The sequence below is a fragment of the Callorhinchus milii genome, unplaced genomic scaffold, assembly GCF_018977255.1.
Source record: "Callorhinchus milii isolate IMCB2004 unplaced genomic scaffold, IMCB_Cmil_1.0 Scaffold3, whole genome shotgun sequence".
NCBI classification, from domain to species: domain Eukaryota; kingdom Metazoa; phylum Chordata; class Chondrichthyes; order Chimaeriformes; family Callorhinchidae; genus Callorhinchus; species Callorhinchus milii.
Window position 1 is genome coordinate 90,662,133 of NW_024704744.1, and position 23,298 is coordinate 90,685,430.

At 42.4% G+C, this 23,298-nt stretch overlaps 1 protein-coding gene across 2 annotated transcripts in view; it reads right to left on the reverse strand.

Annotated features, from left to right (window-relative positions):
• The window catches only part of arid1b (AT rich interactive domain 1B (SWI1-like)), a 283,137-nt gene that overhangs the window by 51,925 nt on the left and 207,914 nt on the right, over positions 1 to 23,298 (reverse strand). For both annotated transcript variants that reach the window (XM_007905499.2, XM_007905498.2), the window contains exons 7-8: positions 21,652 to 21,831; positions 9,795 to 10,137 (exon numbers count right to left, since the gene is read on the reverse strand). In XM_007905499.2, coding sequence (XP_007903690.2) covers positions 9,795 to 10,137; positions 21,652 to 21,831 — 523 coding nt within the window. The remainder of the gene's footprint in view (positions 1 to 9,794; positions 10,138 to 21,651; positions 21,832 to 23,298) is intronic.

Consider the following 23,298-nt stretch of genomic DNA (forward strand, 5'->3'; position numbering starts at 1 on the left):
AACAGCAAGAAATATGACACACAACACTTAATAGCATTGCCATCTCAGCTCTTGAAATGACAAATCCACATAAAAAATTAAGCTTTTGGAGGAAGTAAACCATTTCAGTGTCAATATTTCCTCTTGCTTCAACTTATTGGTGTTCACTTGTTTGCACTTTATGATACAAGTGGCCCGAGGTCAAATTTGTCACTTGTGTAGTTTCATAATCGAGAGGTTTACTTTACAGAGGACTCTACATGAAAAATTTATATTAATTACAGCTTTTAAGTTCGTTAAAAGAATTTTACAATTATACAAAATATTAGCACCCATTTTCCTTAAATTAACATAATAATATAAATCCTTGCATTTGATATAGTGCCTTTTCACGTCAAGACATCTGAAATTGCTTCGCAGAATATACTGTAAAGTGAATTGACTGTATACTTTGTGGGTGAAATGCAGCATCCAATTGCGCACAGCAGTGTCCCACAAACATTTGTGGATTGAGTGACCAAATTATGATTTTTTTTTGAAGGAATTATTATGCCTGGAAAAGCAAGCTGCCAATCGACTAACAATTGGGTTCCTACTTACTGCTAGGTAAACAGAGGTGCGTGGAGTAAGGAAACTTGTCCAACGTTTCACCCTGCCTAGGAATTGAACCCGGGTCCTCTCGCTTGCGAGGTGAGTGCTTTAAACACTAAGCTTCAGGACACCACAAATTGTTCCTTCACCTCCTGGCTTGTTGTGGGAACTTTCTCGAGCAAATGGCTGCTCTGTTTATCTACAAATGTCACTGTCATCAATTATGAAAATTGTTTTGATATAATACAGCACTATAAAGAGTGTTTCTTCTTCATCCCAATCCATTTGTACAGATTTTTAAATGGGGCATCAAGTGGGGGATTTTTTTGGTGGGGGCAGCCGGGTGTCTGACGCACGCGGAAAGCCATCACCTTGCTTAAGAGTATTCAAACCAAGCTGAGAATTCCATACATCCCACCACACCGTCCGGCGTGGAGGGCGCTATATAAATCCAAGTTGTTGTTGTTGTTGAAATCCCAGAGATAGATTGTTGGAATGGATGCACACTCTCTCCCTGAAGCGACACATCCTTTTTCACTTGATTCTGGAAAGCATTAGGTAGAGGTTGGCAAGAGCCAAGGCTTGGGGACCCCAGAGTGTGCGTTGGGGTAACTTCTGGAATCTAACCACTTTAAAATCACATAGATATTGCAAGCTTGCCCACTGTTTGTTCAGCTAGGACCACCCTACCTGTTAAGAGTTTTGGCTTGCAGTTACCAGGAGTGAGTGGGGGGATGGTAGACTAAATTAGTTCAGAACTATCCTGCATTACACAAGTGAAATTTGACCATCTTTTAGTTGAGCCCTGATCAGAACAGGGCAGAAAAACTAAAGGAGAACCCCCTCCACCTGCCTCATCCCAGAAATAAATGTACTACTGAGTACAGGCATTCCTGAAGGCGAGTTCTTACAGTAGTTGCTGTACAAGCAAACTGAACAGTTTTACAAGTACTAGACTTCCTGAGCAGTTTTAGCAGAATACTAAACCTAGACTTTCTAGATTCGCAGAGTCTGAATGTACAGCGAGAAGTACAACAGTTCCAGGTGGGCTTGATCTCACTTGCCTTTGAAGGACATCAGAAAATTGAAGGTCGTTTGGAAACAAGACTTGTTTTTTCACAGCCTGTTCAGGTCTATCAATGGAACTAGGCAATGAGTGGATGGTGAGGTAGCCTTTTATTCTGCAATGCACAGTAGTTCCCCGTCTTTGCAACGTAATAACTCTGCACTGCACTTTACAGCTTCCCGATACAGCAGGAAGACAAGCCAGCCATGCCAGAAGCCATGCAAGTAGGTAGGTAGGTGTGTAAGGCATGCAAACCTCACAGCTCTGGTTAGTACTAAACAAAACACAAACTGAACAAAAAAAGAATCACAAAAACATCCAAGGTTTTTTTTGGCGGTTGGGTTACAAGTCCTTCCAGGGAACGCTAAGGTCCCACAGCAGCTCCAATCACACAATAGCTACCTACCAGTACTGTTCAGGCCGGTTCATCATGGGAGCCTGAGTGTTGCCATAGTTGGGTTGCTGTGGTGCAAGCCTTCCCCCAGGCCCAGTCTGACTGGGATAACCAGGCGACCTAACGTAGGGTGGCCTAAATCAGGAATAAAAATAGCTCCTTTGTCTTTATTCTGTGTCAGTTCCGAGTTTTGTTGCACAGACCCGTGAAACATCTAATCATCACTGTTCATTTAACTGAGAGCTAAATATCAAGCCCAAATTTGAGCACAGTTTCATTTTTGTGAGCTGTACAAATCCTTGCCCCTAAAATAATTTTCTTTTCAAAATGATGAGCACTTAAGGTAGAGAGTGCGAGCAAAACTGCGATTTTGCTTTGAAAATATCAAACGTCCACAACAGCTAGGAATGGAAAGTCAAAATAGATGGTGCCAACTGCAAACTTTCTGGAGTGTATGAGTTCTTTTGGATGGTTTCATTTACGATGACTTCTCGTTGTTCCTCTCTCAAGAAAGGATCCCATTTGTTTTTGTACGAATCAAATAATGAATCAAAAACACTGATAACTTTCTTTTGAATTTTCCAAACCCAATTTCCCACAAGCACAGCACTTTTATTCACCACACTTGGGTAGAACAATTTGTAAAAGCCCCTGACTGTTCAGCGCCCTGGGACGTAATTTGTCAACAAGTGTAATTTGTTGCTGTTGTTGTTTATAAAATCGCAGCTAAACAATAATAACTTATATTAATAGAGCAACTTTCTCATAGAAATAAAACTTTCTAGAGTGCTGTAACATATAATTGATCAGAAATGTTATTTTATAGGCAAAAGCACTGGCTAATCTGTGGCAGCACATCCCATAAACAACAATGAGATGAACAGTCAATTAATATGAATTTGGACATGGATTTGGATGAGGAGGGAGATTATAATGAACTACAACGCAAATGTACCCTAATATTAATGAACAAATGAGATGATGATCTAGAAGTAAATAGTATTGTACATAATACAGAAAATTGTTTTGTAGGCAAATATGGCAGGTAATCAGCTCTCGCAAATTGAAGTGAAATAATAAGACGAATCCTTGCAATTTGATATAGTGCCTTATCGAGTCTTCAGAACGTCTCAAATCGCTTCACATGAATTGACTGTATATTTTGTGGGCAAAACGTGGCAACCAATTGCGCACAGCAGTGTCCCCACGAACAGTTGTAGATTGAGTGAATAAATTATTATTCTTTTTGAAGGGCTTATTACCCAATGAAAGCTATCCACCAATCAACTAACCACCGTGTTCCTACTTATTGATAGGTAAACAGAGGCGTGTGGAGTAAGGAAAATTGCCTAAGTTTTTGCCTTGACTGGGAAGTTAAATTTAATTCTCTTGGTAACTGACGAGGTTAAATGATCACATAGTTTGGCACTGAGACTACAGACCAGAATGTTCTGGGTTTGAAACTTGTTATTACATAATCTCTCGTGCAGTGCTGTCATTGGCTTTAGTAACTGTTGATTGGTTGCAGGGGAAAAAAGTCATTCATTCATCTCATTTCTGACTATTATGAAACGGAAAGTGATCATGTGGATGATGTGTAGAAGAGGATTGGGCTGAGTTGCAATGTCCAAAAAGCTTGATCACCCAACAAAATGGTCAAATATTTGAGACATCTCGATGACATGATAAGGCGCTATATCAAATGCAAGGATCGTTGTTGTTATTGCAATTAGGTAAATTACAAGAGGCTCCATGAGACTGTACTTCAGCAAGAAGATGTTGATGTTCAGAGAGCAGTGAAAAAAGGGGGAAAATTTTGACTTGAAATTGGAAAGTAGGTGGAGGTAAATAAACCCCAAAAGAAGTCAACTATTTTGTACATCGTCCGTATTTGCTTCTAAGGGAAATGTTGCTAAATGAAAGGATCGTCAATTTGTGGTACTGGGAGATTGAGTTTGAAAAGCTCTGAAGATGGACGTGATTTAGTCTGTATTAGCAACCAGACAGTTTCTAAATACCCCAAGTATTGTGTGATCTTAGATCCAAATAAGTTTCCGAATAGCAGTATTGACAAGTAATGCTTTAAAAAGCAGTGCTATGTAGCTGGTTGGTAATGCACTGGAAGCTTATTATCTTCCCCCCAAAAATCCAAAACTCAAACCTTGAAGTAAATCCACAAGCTGTTAAGAGCGTGATGCACAAAATAGTAATTCCAAAACATATACGGGCTTAGAAAATTGAGAATAAACAGCCTCATGGATTGGCACAAGGTATTAGCTGCTTGGATATCTAAGCCTGGACAAGACAGGGCTTCTCTCAAAAGGCGACCAGATTTACAGCCGTGTAGATTTCCCATCGCCCACCTAAATAACAATTTAACTTTCTTTCGCATTCAAACCAAAAGGTTCACAAAAATAGATAAACGTTTCTGAGTTACACTCAACTACTCATTTTTTTTGTCAGAACTGTGCACTTCAAATGGAGATGCCTACTGTACAGTTTATAGGATTTTCCTCCATTTTTATTTGTTGATTTCCAACTCCATTACTCAGCTTTTCCAGGGGTAATAACCCCTTCATAAAAAAAAATAATAATTTGGTCATTCAATCCACGACTGTTTGTGGTACACTGCTGTGCACAATTGGCTATCGCGTTTTGCACACAAAATATACAGTCAATTCACTTCACAGTATATTCTGTGAAGCGCTTTGAGATGTCTCGAAGATGTGATAAGTCGCATGTGATAAGTGGAGTCCTGTAGCTCACTGGTTAGAGCACTCGCTTTGCAAGTGAGAGACCTGAGTTCAATTCCAGGCAGAGGGCGAAACCTTGGGCAAATTTCCTTACTCCACACAGAGCCTAATAATAATCCCTCCAAAAAAACAAAACAATAATAAATTGGTCATTTTTAATCTACGACTGTTTGTGGGACATTGCTGTGCGCAATTGGCTGCCGCGTTTGCCCACAAATATACAGTCAATTCACTTTACAGTGTGTTCTGTGAAGCGCTTTGGGACGTCCTCCCGACGTGAAAAGCGCTATATCAAATGCAAGGATTATTATTAATATTATGAAAACTTATAGCTGTACACTTCTGTCCACAAGGTTTGAAAAAAAACACTTTTGAAAATGTAAGCGAGTTTGTTAATGTTGATCGCAAAGTGAATTTGGAAGCCATGTATTCAAACAAAATGTGAATAATGAAGATTTAAAATGAGTTGAAGAACAAAAAAAGGAAACTCTTAAAGTAGTGCAGATGCAGGAAAAGCTTCAATCTGCAATACTGAAGAAAATTTAAAGAAGGATATCAAGGCCTTGGAGAGGGTGCAGAGGATGTACCAGAATTATACCAGGATTAGGGACTTTAGTTATGTGGAGAGTCTAGAGAAGCTGGGATTGTTCTCCTTAGAGCAGAGAAGGGGAGATTTAATAGAGGTGTTCAAAGGTTTTTTTTGATAGGTTAGATGGGAGAAACTGAAAGGGAAGTGGAAACATATTCAGTAACAACTTTCAAAAGGGAATTGGATAGTCACTTGAAAAGGAAAAACTTGCAAGGATAGAAAGAGCGGAGGAGTGGGACTGATTGGGTAGCTCTAAAGAGCCGGCACAGGCACGATGGGCTGAATGGCCTCCTTCTGTCCTGTATATCCTATGATTCTATAAATGGTTTAATTTATTTACTTTTTTCACTCTCCATTTTCTCTCACCTGTGCCACTAACTTGTATGCCTGTTCAGGTTCCATTTTACCCCCTTTCTCTCCCCTCCGCCCAAGGTGGAACACCCAACCAAGAACAGTCCCCAATGACCGGGTATACAGATGTCAAGCAGGCTTGGGAATTGGTCACCTGGTCTGGCAGCCATGCAATCTCTGCATGACTAGAGTCTACACTGACTTATCATAACACTTCCATTCACACTATCCGCTAACCACAGCACATCTGCAAAAAATCTTCCAACAAGCATTTTGGACAAATTGCCAAATTAAAGCGAACCTTAATAAAACATCACGTCGCACCATTGACATTCAACAGCCGCGACTCTTATTTCTCTGTATTCGCCGGAAAGCTAACCAAACAGTCAAACTGATGTTGCCAATGAATGTCTTCAATTCCAACCGTAGGTTCAAAATGTTACACTTTCCATTGTCATATCATTTCTTATATGGAAAACAGATTTGTTCACTGTAACCATGCATTCAACTGCACAAAAACATCTTTGGATATGATCCAGTGCACAGCACAGCAACATCGTCTTACAGAATTGCTGTTCAGAGTTGTTTCACACAAGTCACTGCTCACTCCCACACAACACATGTAGAGAGCTTTTCATTCCAGTATTGCTGAAGGACAGTATCTTAATCCCACACTGTCGCAGAAAGCCCACATTCCCCTCACACCAAAAAAAACCTCTAGAAAAATTATTTGTACTCCTCTCTCTTGACCGCCGAACCTCTGGTGAAAAATTGTTAAGGAGCAACAAATGGAGAAAGCTAGAACAGTTGACATTATGCATGTGGTTGGCGAGGATAACCCTTTGGTAACTCGTGGTGGAATGTTGGGATTTCAATGCAACAGCACAGAATAGGAAGTAAAAGTCTGTCACATGCTTGGTTGGTGCAGAAATCATTTGGTCTGCTTCGCTCTGATTACGTTTGTAGCCCCGATTCCCCCATCTGAACCTGGTTATGCATGGCAGTTCCATCCAGGAATAAAAAACACAAGGGGCTCTGATTTACAGGAGACCCAAGCTATAAGTAAGACAGTGCTGTATCAAAAGATGGTCCAATGGGGTTCCCCAGTACTGTATTTGAATATCGGCTATTTCAAATAATTTTCTGTTTCTTATGGTTGACTTGTGGCCACGCACTTCATCACAAATCAAACTGCGAGCCTCCCCAAAAACAGTATAGACAGCAATGCTTAACCATCCCAGTGGGGGCGTGATATATATGAGCCAGCAGACCAGATGTTTGGTCGGCTCCCAAGCATGAGACAAAGTTTTATTTTTGTATTATGTTCTATCCAGTGCCAGGAGAAAGCAGGAGCAGAGGAAGTGACACAAACGACCTCATGTTGGAGGTCACATCCGCCTTCTTATAACTCCTGCCAGATCCACTGCCAGTTCTACTATTTTTAGGTAATTTTGAAAAACATCTGCCACTACTAAAGTGGTTTCGTTTCAATAAAATACTTACGAAAATGAACAAAAAGTAAATAATAATAATTTGGTCACTCAATCCGCGCCTGTTTGTGGGACACTGCTGTGCGCACATGGCTGCCTCCTTACACCCACAAAATATACAGTCAAATCACTTTACTGTATATTCTGTGAAGCGCTTTGAGATGTCTTGAAGATGTGATAAGGCGCTATATCAAAATGCAAGGATTAGGAGAGACAGTGAACAGTGGGCAGATTCAAGTGAAAGGCTTCATTCAATCTGTTGTAAATAATCATTAATTAGTTTGTAACAAATTCTGAGGAAGCACATTTTCAGATAGAATCATTCTTGCAACAAAGGGCAGGTTAAACACATTGGAATTTGATTATGTTGGTTTACATATTTATTGTCTTAATCTTTGCCTCATTATTATAACCATAAAATGTTCACAATAATGTACTGGAAATATTTTTTAAAGTAATCAATCATTGATCAAATCTCATGGAAACATTTTAGTTGTTGCCAGCATAAAGATTTAGCTGAAGAGGAAAGAATACATGTTCGAAACAATTTTTAAATTAAAACTATGCTTCGCTGTACTTTTCTCCAGTTACAATTCTGGCTGCTGACCAGGTGGTCAAATCCCAGGGATGCTAACTCACTTCAATCCACCAAGCAGCTCATTGAAAGTCTCTACCAGAGTAAACATCTTGTGCTGAATATTTAGTTCAAACATACTAGCCAGAGGACATACCGCAGTGATCAACAGTGAATCTTGGGGAAATCCTTAGGTAATTTGGGGAAACCATCTGCCACCAAAGTGGTTTTGTTTCAGTAAAACATTTATAAAAATGAACAAAACCAGCATTATGAGCAGGGAGTGAGTGGGTGCTTCTCATTACGCTGAGGGATTGAGGATGAGTGATAGTGGAACTGGCAGGAACTTTAAGGAAAGGGATGTGACCTCCAACAGGAGGTCATTTATGTTACTTCCTGTGCTTCTGGTTTCAAAACTGTTTCATAGCAGGAAGTCTCAGGCAGAAACCCAATTCATTGGAGACACAGATTCAAGATAATTGGCAAAAGAACCAGAGGGGAGATGAGGAGCATTTTGTTTTACACAGAGTTGTTACGGTCTGGAATGCACTGCCTGAAAGGAAGGTGGAAGCAGATTCAATAACAACTTTTAAAAGGGAATTGGATAGATAGTTGAAAAGGAAAAAATTGCAAAGGATATGGGGAAAGAGCGGGGGATTGTGACTGATTGGGTAGCTCTTCCAAAGAGCTGGCACCGATGGGCAGAACGGCCTCCTTCTGTGCTGTAATATTCTATGATTCTATCACATGGAGCTGAACAATGTAACTCCTATCATACACACTGCAGAATGTTTAAGGGGACTAACTGCATAACTTCAAAATCTAGAATCTGAGGGAAAATATATTCAAAGTGTCTTCTTGTTGAGATAGTACCTTGTTTGGAGACGATGGCAGCTTGAATTGAGATACTTGTTAATAATCTCCAGATCCTTGCAACTTTCTTTCAAATGCTATCTGTCAGCCTTACCCCAGAGGTTCAAGAACACAGCAAATTAAAGGGAGGTCATCTCACCCTTTCTGGTTAGATTAATACTGAAAGCCATTTTTGGGTATGCTTGTAATTCGAACATTTTCTGCCTGAAAGCTGAGGGGGTGGAAGATTTACAAAAGTTATCCATCTACAGGAATGCCTAGAGTAGAATAGGGGTTAACTAAACAAGGGTAGGTAGACCAGAGAGGTCAATGCTTCTTACACAAGCACTTCCAACTGAGTCAAGCTCCATGTAACAAACCCACCCCACAAGAATCTGTAAAACTGATTCACACCAAGATACAATGGGATCTAATGTGGAAGCTTTACAAAGGGCCATAGAGGTCCTCTCATGTGTCTCAGGGCATCTTTCAGAATTCCACTTGTCAGCTGAACCTCCAGTCCAGTTTGAAGGAAGTCAAGGTTGGCATTTGAATGGAATGTCAGAGCGATGGTCTGAAATGCTTTGGGTTATCTTCAGGGTTTGTTCTTTACAAATCCTTCTGTAAATCTGGCCAACAAGCCCAGCCCCAATGTTGCACGAATGCTAGAGGCTCAAAACGCAAGATCCTTGTTAGATCATCAAAGTCAAACATAACAGTAAACAAACCATCATCACAAGCTATGAAAACTAGATACGTTGACTCATCAATAGAGACATCCTGACTATTAAATTGTTTTCTGAACGTCATATAGCAGAGAAACAACTTTGATATCTTACAAAGTAGGAATTAATTTTGTTCAAGATTTGAAAATGACTGCTGATCGCATAATATGCTATTCCTTGAAAATATTGCGAAACATTCCTTCCTTTTAGAAAGAACTGCTTGTATTCAACGGCTGAATCACCCTGGAACTCTGGGCACAACGTATCACCGATATAGAATACAAAATTACATTTGTATAGCGCCTTTCACGTTAGGAGGGCATCCCAAGGTTATGGTACTGTAACTGTTACAGAAACTGTAACCACAGTTGGTTAGGTAAAACATACGACAGATTGTAGCTATAGTATATGCAGAGCTTGCTGTACATACCTGTTTTGGGCTGAGTTTGCCGCTGCTTGCATCACTGCGGCAGCCGCCTCCTGTGCTTTGCGGTTCACAGTCCCCATCGGTGGCCCCATTCCTGCCCCCACCACCATCTGCTGCTGCTGTGACATGTTGGGAGAATTTGAGGTCATGTTGCCTGTGTAGGGCCAGTTGGACATCCCTGACGGTGGCATCCTCCCCACTGTCATGTTACTGCAAGGCTGAGCTGGGCCCTGCCCATGCATCTGGTTGTTGACAGTCATACTCATGCTGTTGCCCATGCCTGGACCAGGACCACTGTAGTTGGTGTTTGGAACTGCTCCATAATTTGGCGGTCTGGGATAATTTCCTGAAACAAACACACACACACAAACAAACAAAATTGAATCAAATCGGTTTGTGCCAGCCTGCAGTCAAGTCTCTACCTGAAAATTGAGTTGTGTCACAATGATGATAATTTGGTCACTCAATCCACGACAGTTTGTGGGACACTGCTGTGTGCAATTGGCTGCCACGTTTCGCCCACAAAATATGCAGTCACCATACTTTGCAGTATATTCAGGTGAAGCGCTTTTGTGACGCCAATTGTGCACGGCAGTGTCCCACAAACAGTCATAGATTGAGTGATCAAATTATTTTGAAGGGTTTATTACTCCCGAAAAAGCTATCTGCCAATCGACTGGATTCCTACTTACTGCTAGGTGAACAAAGCTGTGTGTGGAGTATGGAAACTTGCCGAAGGTTGTCTGAAAGCACTTCAGAAATAATTACGCGAAGTATAGTTACTGGGTTTGAAATACAACAACCAACTTGCATTTATATAGCGCCCCTCACGCAGGGTAGGGTCCCAGAGCGCTCGACAGTGGCTTAGCATGACACCGAGCTGGGGGGAGGGGATGGTGACCGTAGGCACGGTCGAAGAGGAAGGTCTTTGGGTGCGACCTCTGCTGTTTACCCAGCAATAAATAGAAACCCGGGAGTTAATCGATTAGCAGATCACTTTTCAGGGTTAATAACCCCTTCAAAAAACATGTTGTCACACAATCCACGACTGTTTGTAGGACACTGCTGTGCGCAATTGGCTGCCGTGTTTCGCCCACAAAATATACTATCAATTCACTTCTGTGAAGTGCTTTGAGATGTCTCGAAGGCGTGATCAAATGCAAGGATGTGTATGGAGTGGGAAACATTTCACCCTGCCCCGGAATCAGATCCAGGTCCTCTCGCTTTCGAGGTGAGTGCTTTAACCACTGAGCTACAGGACTCCACCAAAACTACGATTTAAACTACTAATGTGACCATCTTATTTCTAAAACACAAATTCATATAATTGAGGACAAAAAGACTACAACGTTACATTTACAACAAAATTTCATCTCTTTACACCTGTCCAAGGTGGGACACGGTTAGTGTGGTGGTTTATCTAACTCAGCATATAGTAACGAGCTGCTTCATAATCCAAACATGATCTAACTAACGAAGCAACTTGAACCTGGACCCTCTCTCCTTCAACACAGTATCTGTGCATATATACACACACACAAACACCACCTGTAACATTGGGCCGCTAAGGCATTTATCTCAGTTAATAAATAATAATAAATATTAAATGTGCCTCGTGGAATACTTCAGATTTATTGCCTTAGTTCTGGATTATACTGCTAATATACTACTACTTCCTTTAAACACTTTTTTCCCCCTTCACACTCCAGCATTAGATTGCCTTGAGTGGGAACAATATCCAGGCACTAGATTCACACTTAACATTCTCAGCCAGAGTTCTTAAACTCTTCCAAGCCCTGCAGGTTTTCTCAAGCTGGTAACTGCCAGTACAGTTTGCACTGGAGATGCTGAGGTGCAGTCCTGTAGTTTAATGATTACTCGCCTCACAAGCAAGAGGACCTGGTTTTGATTCCCAGGCAGGGCGAAATATGATGCAAGTTTCCTTACTCCACACGTCTCGTTTACCTAGCATAGCAGTAAGGAGGAACCTGGTTATTAGTCGATTGGCGGATCGCTTTTCCGGGGATAATAATCCCTTCAAAAATAATAATAATACAGTCATTTAATCCACAAGTGTTTATGGGACACTGCTGTGCGCAATTTCGCCCACAAAATATATAGTCAATTCACTTTGCCGTATATTCTGTAAAACGCTTTGCAACAGTGCGAAGACGTGACATGGTGCTGTATGAAATGCAAGGATTATTATTATGCTCATTTGAAGATTGAGTCTCATCAATCTTTGAAGTATATAACAAGTATTATTATTATACATATTATATAGATGTTGTTTTAACATGAGGAAATCAGCTGTTTACAATCTTCACTGCAACGATTTTTACAGACCAGTAAAATGGATACAATTAGAACCTACATCATGCAGATCTCTGTAAACTGAACATTAACTACAGGCAATCAGTTTAAAAAGTACAGCACCCAGCTGTATTGAGTGGCACTTGCGCTGCCTTTCCTGCTGGGGTTATACCTGGCCTGTGGCTATAATGGGCATTCGGCGTTCAGATGGCAGCACTGACACTCAACTCAGTCTCACTGATACTGAAGTCCTGGCCTTTAAACAAAATTCTGCCATTTCTGCATGCAATCATAAAAATCCTTGCATTTGACATGTTCGAAATGTCTCCAAGTGCTTCACAGCATATACTGTAAAATGTATTGACTGTATATTTTGTGGGCGAAACATGGCAGCCAACTATGCACAGTAGTGTCCCACAAACAGTCATGGATTGAGTGATCAAATTATTATTAGAATACTATACAATGCAATACTACCTAATTGTGACCACATCATGTGCTAATGGGACAATTACATCATACGTTCTCCGCAGCAGTGGAATCCTTCCAGCTGAGCCTAAATATGTCAAATTTGCTCTCCCTTTGCCCCTCTTGGGTTCAACAACATTTATTTATTTACTGTAGAACTTTTTGTTTATCATGCACTTGTTTGCCTTTTGAAGCACAACAATCCTTCTTTTGGTTTGAGGTCCTTTAGTTTTGTTTCAAGTCACAATGAATTGCGCTTGTCTGGTGTATATTTATAAACTTGGCGAATAAGGGCAAATACAGAGAAATTAAATGGGTCATGAAAAAGTTATTTGGTTTTAATTGTTTAGTCCATTTATTTTTGTTTCTCTTCAATACCAAAATAATTTCAGACATAGCCATTTTCAATACATCCAGAAAACATATTTGCTCATTACTCAATGACTTCTACATTTAGATTCAAATGCAAGACTTGTTAAAACTTGAATGAATTCAAAATTTTAAAATGAAGTATCTGGGAAACTAGTACAGATAAAATACTTAAATGACAGTGAAATCCTGTAGCTCAGTGGTTAGAGCACTTGTCTACTAAGCGAGAGGACCTGGGTTCGTTTCCTGGGCAGGGCGAAATGTCAAGGCAAATTGCCTTACTCCACACCCTTCTGTTTACCTAGCAGTAAGTAGGAACCCGGTTGTGAAGTTGATTGGCAGATTGATTTTTTGGGGTAATAATCCCATCAAAAAATACAATAAAATAAAAAATTATTTGGTCACTCTGTTTGTGGGACACTGCTGTGTGCAATCGGCTGCTGCGTCTCGCCCACAAAGTATACAGCACTTTGAGACGTCGCAAAGACATAAGGCGCTATATCAAATGCAAGGATTATTATAATTCTAACAGTTAAATGGGAAAAGGTGAAAGTAAAGGAACACCACTTGTGCCAGGTAGCTCTCCGGCCTCCTGCATGCAAACTTTTGACACTTCAAAACCTGCACTTTCCTCACCACATTTACATTATGGTAAGTTTCTGCAGAAATATTTAAGACAAGAACTGACAAATAGCCAGAAAAATGCCAAGAACCCCCCAGAAAGCAGCGTATAATCACTTTCATGTTATAATTGGTTTGTAATTTGTTGGCATCAATCCTGATGGACAACAGATGGGTAAGCGATTACATGGGAATGAACTGAACAGATACCTGATCAACACAGTTCAGCTGGATGCTTTAACAAAGAACTCCCTCTTCAGACACCAGTAACAATTCTACTTCAAAGAGCTGTGTGAGACTCCCTTCAGAGCGTTAGAGAGAGACTCAGTTTTTTATTAACTTTATCCAAGGCTTTAACAAGGGTAACATCCAAGGGTTACATTTTCTATAATAATAATATTCTTGCATTTGATATAGTGCATTATCACGTCTTCGAGACGTCTCAAAGCTCTTCACAGAATATACTGTGAAGTGAATTGACTGTATATTTTGTGGGCAAAATGCGGCAGCCAATTGGGCACAGCAGCGTCCCACAAACAGTTGTTGATTGAGTGACGAAATTATCATGTTTTTCTAAAGGGGTTTACTTTAATAAGTGCCCAAGATTGCTACATTTTCCAATAGTCATAGTCAAATCACACAGCCTCCCCACCCACCCCAATCTTTGAAATTTTTAAAAATCATTCTACAGAACTGCATGGCTTTATAAATTAGAAGGGAGTCCATTCAACCCTGAGACCTGGTTTAGTTCTCAGATGTATTCTCTCTGTGTGAACCCTACCTGAAACGAATTCAGACTCAACACAGTTCCCATTGGGTGTGAACACAAGACTGTTGAAACCAGAAAAGTCAGTGACATATAAAATTGAGGAAACCATATTGGTGGATTAGGGGTGCTTTCTCAATTAAATCTATTCATTTTTATTATTGGGGGATGTTTACCGAGGTTGAAATTCCCATTGTTATAATAATAATCCTTGCATTTGACATAGCGCTTTTCATGTCTTCTAGATGTCTCAAAGCGCTTTACAGAATATACTGTTAAGTGAATTAACTGTATATTTGTGGGCGAAACACGGCAGCCAATTGCGCACAGCAGTGTCCCACAACCAGTTGTCGACTGAAGTGACCAATTTATTATTGTTTTTTTTTCTTGAGGGATTATTATCAGCTGTGTGGAGTAAGGAAACTTGCCCAAGATTTCACCCTGCCGGGAATCAAAACCAGGTCTCTCGCTTGTGAGGCTGAGCTACAGGTCTCCACATTGTAGTTGCAGATGGGAGTCAACTAATATGGAGAATGATTTGATAGTGTTACAAATAGAAGTGTTGGGTTTTCCAGGGCCAAATTGCTAAACACAAAAACAAATGTTCTTCAGTTTCCCTAATCTAGAGCCTTGTTACTCCTACCAATTCCTTCTATTCTTCATTATATGTGTCAATTTTGCATAATGTCACATAAAAGAAGAACTTCATTTCGGTCTGGCAAGCTTCCTGCTGCTTGAACAGTGAGGATGATCCAACCTGTTAAGGCTTTGGCCTGCACAGCTAACAGGAGCGGAGTGGGGAAATATCTCTACCCCCGGTGACCAATTTACCCTTCCAAGTCATGCTGAGGCTGGCTGGTCTGTCATCAACAGTGCCTTGGAGCACTGCAGACCTCCCTGCCACCCAATGCTCAGGATCCAGCCCTGCTGGGATTATTCTCCTTAGAAGGTTAAGGGGAGATTTAATAGAAGTGTTCAAAATTATGATAGAGTAGCTTGGGAGAATCTGTTTCCTCTAGCGGGTGGGTTGGTAACCAGAGGACATAGATTCAAGATAATTGGCAAAAGAACCAGAGAGGAGGGGAGACGAGAATAGACAGAATTGGCAGGAGTAACAAGACTCTAGATTAAAAGACAGAGAGATGTTACGATCTGGAATGCATTGCCTGAAAAACTGGTGGAAACAGATTAAATAACAACTTTCAAAAGGGAATTGGATAGGTACTTGAAGCGGAAAAAATTGCAAGGATATGGGGACAGAGTGCGGGAGTGGGACTGATTGGGTAACTCTTCCAAAGAGCCAGCACAGGCACGATGGGCCGAATGGCCTCTTTCTGTCTATGATTCTATCCAGACTATCAAGCCCCAAAGGTTGACTCGATCCTAATATTCCATACCAAGCATGTCACCTTAGAGCCAGCTCAGCCACAGAGTCACCATTCCCACCACCCTCCCCTCTCTCTTTACAAGGAGGTCAGCAAGTGCCAGGGACACATCAGGAGCATTTTGTCGTGAAGCGCAACTCAGCAAGGAACAGGATGATTTTAAGGTCATCTGTCAGTAAATGATGGTTTTATTAAAAAAATGCTTGTTGTTGGAGATTCAGCGTCATTGTAGTAATAAAGCATGGACCGTGAGGAGCTATAACGATTTACACTCTGCAGATTTTGAAAACTCACAGAAGTCAATCACATTAATGTATGGTTGGAGTCAATCCATCCCACCCAGGTAACTGAGTTACATACAATATGAATGGCATGTCTCCAGGGGTAATCTTCTTTCAACTGGTTACTTTGAAATGTTATGATGTGCAGCGAGACTTACAAAGGCTACCAGAATGAGATGGCAGTATCTATAGCTATATATGCGCCTTCTCCCTGGCTCAGCGCCGGGATCTGTTACTGTGAAGAGCTCTGAGACGCCGTCTGGCGTGGAGGGCGCTACATAAATCCAAGTTATTGTTGTTCAGCCACGACACCACCAAACTCTGGATCTCTCTCCCTCAATCCCTCTGCCTTGCCTCCATCCTCCCCGCTTTCAAATCCCACCTAGAGACCTTGCTTTTTGATTGTGCTTACGGTCACCTCCCACCTTCCTCTCCCCCTTGCTCAGGGTCAGACCCTGCCACTGTCAAGCACTCTGCTTAAAATGTTATTATTTTATCACCCCCGGAAAACGATCCACCAAATGACTAACAACCGGGTTCTTACTTACTTCTAGGTAAAGAGGCGTGTGGAGTAAGGAAACCTGCCCAACGTTTCGCCCTGCCCGGGAATTGAACCTGGGTCCTCTGGCTTACGAGGCGAGTGCTTTAATCACTAAGCTATAATATAAACTCCCTTACCGTGACAGGTGCAGTTCAGAACCTAAGTGGAAATACTAGAAATAAGTTCCAGTAAATTTCTTCTGGAGCAAGGGCAGCTCGGGAAAATAAATCAAACCGGTAGTTCATTTTATGTTCAAAAAAAATCTTTGGAGGTGTGTAGATAGCAGTAATACAATCCGTGGCTGATTGTACAAAGCTGTTGACCTTATCTGAACCCTTGTTCAATTGTTTTCTTGCCCTGTCTGTTATATAATGTAAATGTCATGTAAATTTGAACCATGGAAGATGGTGTGGGAAAGCGCTGTGGTTAGTTCTCAGTAAGTAATATGCAGTGCATCATCACACGTTTGCACTGTGGAGTCCTGTAGCTTAGTGGTTAGAGCACTCGCCTCGCAAGCGAGGGGACCTGGGTTCAATTCCCGGGCAGGGCGAAACGTTAGGCAAGTTTCCTTACTCCACATTCCTCTGTTTACCCAGCAATAAGTAGGAACCCGGTTGTTAGTCAATTGGCGGATCGCTTTTCAATGGGAAATAATCCCTTCAAAAAAATATAATAATTTTATCCCTCAATCCACAACTGTTTATGGGACACTGCTGTACGCATTTGGCTGCCGCGTTTCACCCCCAAAATATCGTCAATCAACTTTACAGTATATTCTGCGAAGCACTTTGAGATGCCACAAAGACGTGATAAGTATATTTTAGTATAAAAACAGTGTTTTAGGTGGTGGAGCTGGATTTCTTTTCGATTTCTTTATAAACGTAACTAAAGTCTGGCTAGAAAATCACCCTCCACATAAATAAATGCTTTCAAACACTCCGCACCCCCACGCCCATAGGAAAAGAACAGTACTGGAACCTTCCTCCTCCACCCTTGATCTATATAAATAACGGTTTTCTCCTGCATAAACACGAACACTTTGAAGGCTGTGGCTTTAAATATTATACAACACAGCAGCCTCAAACTGTCCCACAAAGTAACCCATTTCGCTCTTTTGTACAACAAGAGTGCTTGGGTTCTGGGAATTTTCTGGTTGGGCGGAAAAAGAAAAACAATAAATTATACACAAGAACGATGAGTTCTCGGAGCATTAACAAATGGCAAATTTTGTAATTTGGGAAGTGGTTACACAAGCTGCTCGCTTGGAAGGGGGTTGGGTGGGTTGAAGAGTGTGCCAACTGTCACCTCGCTCCTCCCTACCGTCCTGCACTGTCAAACGCTTTGGGATGCTATCCTGCGTGAGTGGCGCTGTGTAAATTCAAGTTGTCGTCGTCGAAGAGCTGGGATGGCCCTGACTCAGTCTCCCCTGGAATTAAAAGCCCTCTCGCCCCAAAAAGACCTGCGTTCCCTAGGGTCAAGTTCCTTGCTCTCTCTCTGGGTCACCCCTCTCATTCTCCCCTTTCGCTCTCCCCTTGGGTCAGGTTCCCGCTCTCCCCCCTCACTCTTCTCCCTCCCTCTCCCACCTCACTCCCCCACTTCACTCTCTCCCTTCTCTCTCCTCCCTCGCTCTCCTCATTCGCCTGTAGTCAATATTCATAATTAATTTTTTCAAGGAACCATAATAAATAAAAATAATCCTTGCATTTGATATAGCGCTTTTCATGTCTTCTAGGTGTCTCAAAGTGCCGTACAGAATATACTGTACAGTGAATTGACTGCATATTTGTGAGCAAAATGCGGCAGCCAATTGGGAACAGCAGTGTCCCACAAACAGCTGTGGATTGAAGTGACCAATTTATTGTTTTTTTTTCTTGGATCATTATCAGGTGTGTGGAACAAGGAAACTTGCCCAGGGTTTCGTCCTGCTAGGAATCAAGCCCAGGTCTCTCGCTTGTGAGATAATTGCTCTAACCACTGAGCTACAGGACTCCAGAAACCATGATCTTTTCTTAACACACGTCACTAGCTTGGTTGCTTTGTACTTCTCCTAATACACCTATAACAACAACAAAATTACATTGATAGAAGACCTTTCACGTCGGGAGGATGTCCCAAAGCGCTGAACAGTCAGGTGTTGGGGCTCGAGCATGGGGGAGGGTGGTTCAGGGGTGAGGGAAGGCAGAGGGGTGGGAGGCCGACCAAAGGCACGGTCGAAGAGAAGGATCTTGAGACTGGCCTTGAAGGAGGCAAGGGAGGAAGCGAGGCGAAGGTACCGTGGGATGGAGTTCCAGAGTGTGGGGGCAGAGAGGCTGAAAGCCCGGCCACCGATGGTAGGGCGGGTCGGGAGGGAGACATGGAGCAGACCGGAGCCTGATGAACAGAGGAAGTGAGCAGGTTGGTAGGGAGTCAGCAGGTCAGAGAGGGGGAAAAGCCATGGATGGCCTTGAAAGTGAGGACAAGGATCTTGAACCCGATCCTCTGGGGGATGGGGAGCCAGTGGAGTCGGGCGAGGGTGGGAGTGCTGGGGTCGCGGAGCCTGGTGCGTGAGAGTACACGAGCTGCAGAGTTTTAGATGATCTGCAGCTTGTGAAGAGAAGAGTTGGGAAGGCCGATGAGGAGGGAGTTCCCGTAATCGAGCCTTGATGTAACGAATGCGTGGGTGAGGGTTTCGACAGCCTGAGGGGGAGGCAGTGGCGGAGTCTGGCAATGTTGCAGTGCCGGTCATGCCCGGATGTGGGGGAGAAAGGACAGTTCAGCGTCAAACAAGATACCCAGGCTCTTGACTGGCTTAGTCAGGTTGAATGTGCAGGCGTGGAGGCTGATGCTACCAGCGCCCGAGGTGCGGAGGCGCTGGCGCGAGCCAATCAGGAGGGCCTTGTTGACTTTGAATTGGAGAAAGTTGTCCCTCGTTCAGGACTCGATGTCCAGTAGTCCTGGAGTTGAGGGAGGAGGCAGAGAGATAGAGTTGCGTGTCATTCGCATACTTGTGGAAATTTACCCCATGTCTGCGGTCCCCTCCTCACCCTTTACATGCTCACCAAGGGGGAGCATGTAAAGGGTCAAGAGGAGGGAACGTGGACAGAGCCCTGAGGGACACCACACGAGACAGTGCAGCAGCTGGAGGAGAAACGACGAAGTGGAGGTGGTGTGAAAGGTAGGACCTGAACCAGTCAAGGACAGAACCTTGAAGGTTGAGGTGGGAGGAGAGGAGGAGGATTAAGTGGTCCACGGTGTGAAGGCGGCAGAGAGGTCGAGAAGGACAAGGACGTAGAGGGAGCCCTGGTCACACATGGTCAGGATGTCGTTTATGACCTTGACCAGAGCAGTTTCCATGCTGTGGGCAGCACGGAAACCCGATTGGAGGGGTTCATGGAGGGAGTGGGAGGAGAGGAAAGAGCTGGGAGGCAAAAGCTCTCTCGAGGACCTTGGATAGGAAATGGAGGTTTGAGATGGGCCTAACAACTCAGGTTGGCTAATCAACATCACATCTGTTGAAGACGTGATTAGGCGCTATATCAAGTGCAAGGATTATTATTATTTTATTATTAAATCTAATGCCTTTGTTTAATCCAATGAATGTTTAATAAAGAAACCTTTTGTACAAAAATCAAACGTAGAAGATTATAGCTGCATTTCTTTACACTAAATCCAATCTTTAAAAAAAATTCAACACATTTGAAATGTGCCACATGCTCACTTTTCTTTATTTAATTCTTGCATAATTTTTAAAACTGTAAAAAGGTGTTTTTTGCTCAAAAGGGTGCTGGGAATTCAATAGGCACTTGATACTCAAAAGGTTATTTATGTGGTTAAGCAACATTTCTACCCTTGGTCAATAACTAGATTTATTACTACAGTATATGGAAGAATCTATGGAGAAAGTTTATATGGGTTTATTCAGTCAGTAAGGACAGCAAACTATAAACTAATACATGACTCATTTGCCGGTTAACTTCCAATCCCATGCTCTCACAATGAAGTTTGAGTATAAAATCAGTTGGGTTTCGCAGTTTTAATCATTTATCTGTCAGAATGAAACATTGCTTGAGGACTACTGTAATAATAATAATCCTTGCATTTGATATTGTACTTTATGGGACAGAAATGGGCAATGGTAAATCTTAATTAATGTTCGGTCCATTTGTTCTCAGCCTTTCAAAATACTCACCCTCCATCTGCTCTCCCCTTTGTGGCATCATACTGTTTCCGAAATGAATCAATCCAGGGTCACTACAATACCTGCTAACCTGTTTCAACTGAGAATTACTCTGTGCAAAGCAATACTTTTTGATGTCTATAATAATGATCTTTGCATTTGATATAGTGTCTTATCACGTCTTCGAGATATCTCAAAAGCGCTTCACCGAATAATCTGTAAAGTGAATTGATTGTGTATTTGTGGGTGAAACGCGGCATCCAGTGTCTTACAAACAGACGTGGATTGAGTGACCAAATTATTATTGTTATTTTTTAAAAAGGGATTATTATTCCCAGAAAGTGATCTGACAATTGACTAACAACCAGGTTCTTAGTTACTGCTAGGTAAACAGAGGCGTGTGGAGTAAGGAAACTTGCCTAACATTTCTCTCTGCCCGGGAATCGAACCTAGGTCCTCGCTTGCGAGGCGAGTGCTCTAACCACTAATATACAGGACTCCACTAATCTACAGTTACTATCCTTGAAAGGGGGGGAAGATAGCTGAATAATGTTTCTTGACCCACTTCTTTCTTTGTAAGCATTGAGATGCCATCGTCAATGTCAAGAATGTTTCTGATGAACTTCGCTATATTTAATGAAGTTAAATTTGGAGACTCAATCCATGACTGTTTGTGGGACACTGAATGTGCGCAATAGGCTGCCGCGTTTCGCCCACAAAATACAGTCACTCCACTTTACAGTATATCCTGTGAAATGCTTTGAGACCTCTCAACGACATAAGGTGCTATATCAAATGCAAGGATAATTATTATTATTAACACCACTGCTAAGCACTCCAAGACACTACCTACATAAAAGGTGCTATATAGTTGTTATTGAGATCCCTAAAAAAAATCTGTTTTGTTATTATTTAATTTTATTGACTTGATTCAGTTGGAATTAACTGGTCCTCTCTTACCTTGTGGTCCATACTGGCCACTCTGGGAGCCATAAGTGCTGCTGGAGTTGCTCTGCTGGTAAGGACCCATCCCTGGATGTATCTGACCTCCTGGCGAAGGATGTGGAGACATGGAAGGCACGGTTTGCTGGGATGCATACTGTGTCATTTGTGTGTTTCGCTGCATGTTTGACATAAACCCTTTCGAGAGAGAGAGAGAGAGAGAGAGAGAGAGAAAAGGAGTCAATTATGCACCAAACTTTTGGGTCACAGAACTCCAAATCCTGGAGAAATCAAGCCCTTTCGAATTTTTGTTTTGCTCAGCTGGGTGTGTAATGCATGCGGAAACCCATCACTGTGCTAAGAGTATCCAAACCAAGCTGAGAATTCCATGTATCCCACCCACACATGGAAATCCCAGAGAGAGATTGTTGGAACGGAATGCGCTCTCTCTCCCTGGAGGGACTCATCCTGCTTACCTAATTCCAGAAAGTATTAGGTTGACCAAGAGCTAAGGCTTGAGGAACCTCACAGTGTGAATTGGGATAACCTGGAGTCTAACCAGCTAAAACCGCATAGCTTGCCACTGATATTGCTGTCTGCCAAGCTTTCCCGCTGCTTGTCCAGCTAGGACCACCCTGCCCATTATTAGAGCTTTGGCTTGCAGGGTTAATATCTTTTGAAAACAACATGTCCTGCTTATTCTCCATTATACCGACTAACGTCATCCACAAATCAGCCGAAGCTTGCTCAAACCACCGTGCTGCTGTTGATCTATTGAGAGTTCAATAGTTTCCTCTATAAACATTTCAGGATGGGTCTCACTCAATAAGGTGCCCTGCTAATCTCATACTCAACAGTGCTTCCACCATGAGGTCATCTATTCCTCCTCTTGGGTGCACAGTGCTATGCATAAGGTAGGTCAACATACAGATAGCAGAGCACCATTTATGTTTCAACAACAACAAATGACATTTACACAGCACCTTTCATGTCGGGAGGACATCCCAAGACATTGGAGAGTCAGGGATTTAGACCCGAACTGGGGGTTTGGATCAGGAGGGATGGAGGCCAGGAAGGGTAGGTTTGGGAGGATGGCCAAAGGCGTGGTTGAAGAGGAGGGTCTTGAGACTTGCCTTGACAGAGGCAAGGGAGGGAACGAGGTGAATGGACTGTGGGATGAAGTGCCAGAGGGTGGGGGCACAGTGGCTGAAGGCCCGACCACCAATGGTGTGGGGGGCCAGGCGGGGGATGTGGAGCAGGCTGGAGCCTGCTGAGTGGAGGGAGAGGACCCGTTATGGCTATACCGGTCAAACAGCTATATCCTCAACAACAACAACAACAACTTGGATTTATATAGTGCCCTCCACGCCGGACGGGGTCTCAGAGCGCTTCACAGCAACGGATCCTCAAGCTACATATGCAGGCTGTTCCTGAAGAAACCAGTGTAACAGGATTGAGATAAGGAGTTGGCAGAGAATAGAAAGTTTGCCTTTCATCACTCAGCGCGAACATCAAGAGTCGTGTTTACCAGTCACTTTTTCGATGCCTGCAGGTGTAGAAAAGTAGAACTTTTGACTTGTTTCAATTCTAAATTCCTTTACAAATACAGTGAAAACTCACCTAAAGGTCACCCCACTAATGTGGTCAAAATTGCTCGTCCATTTG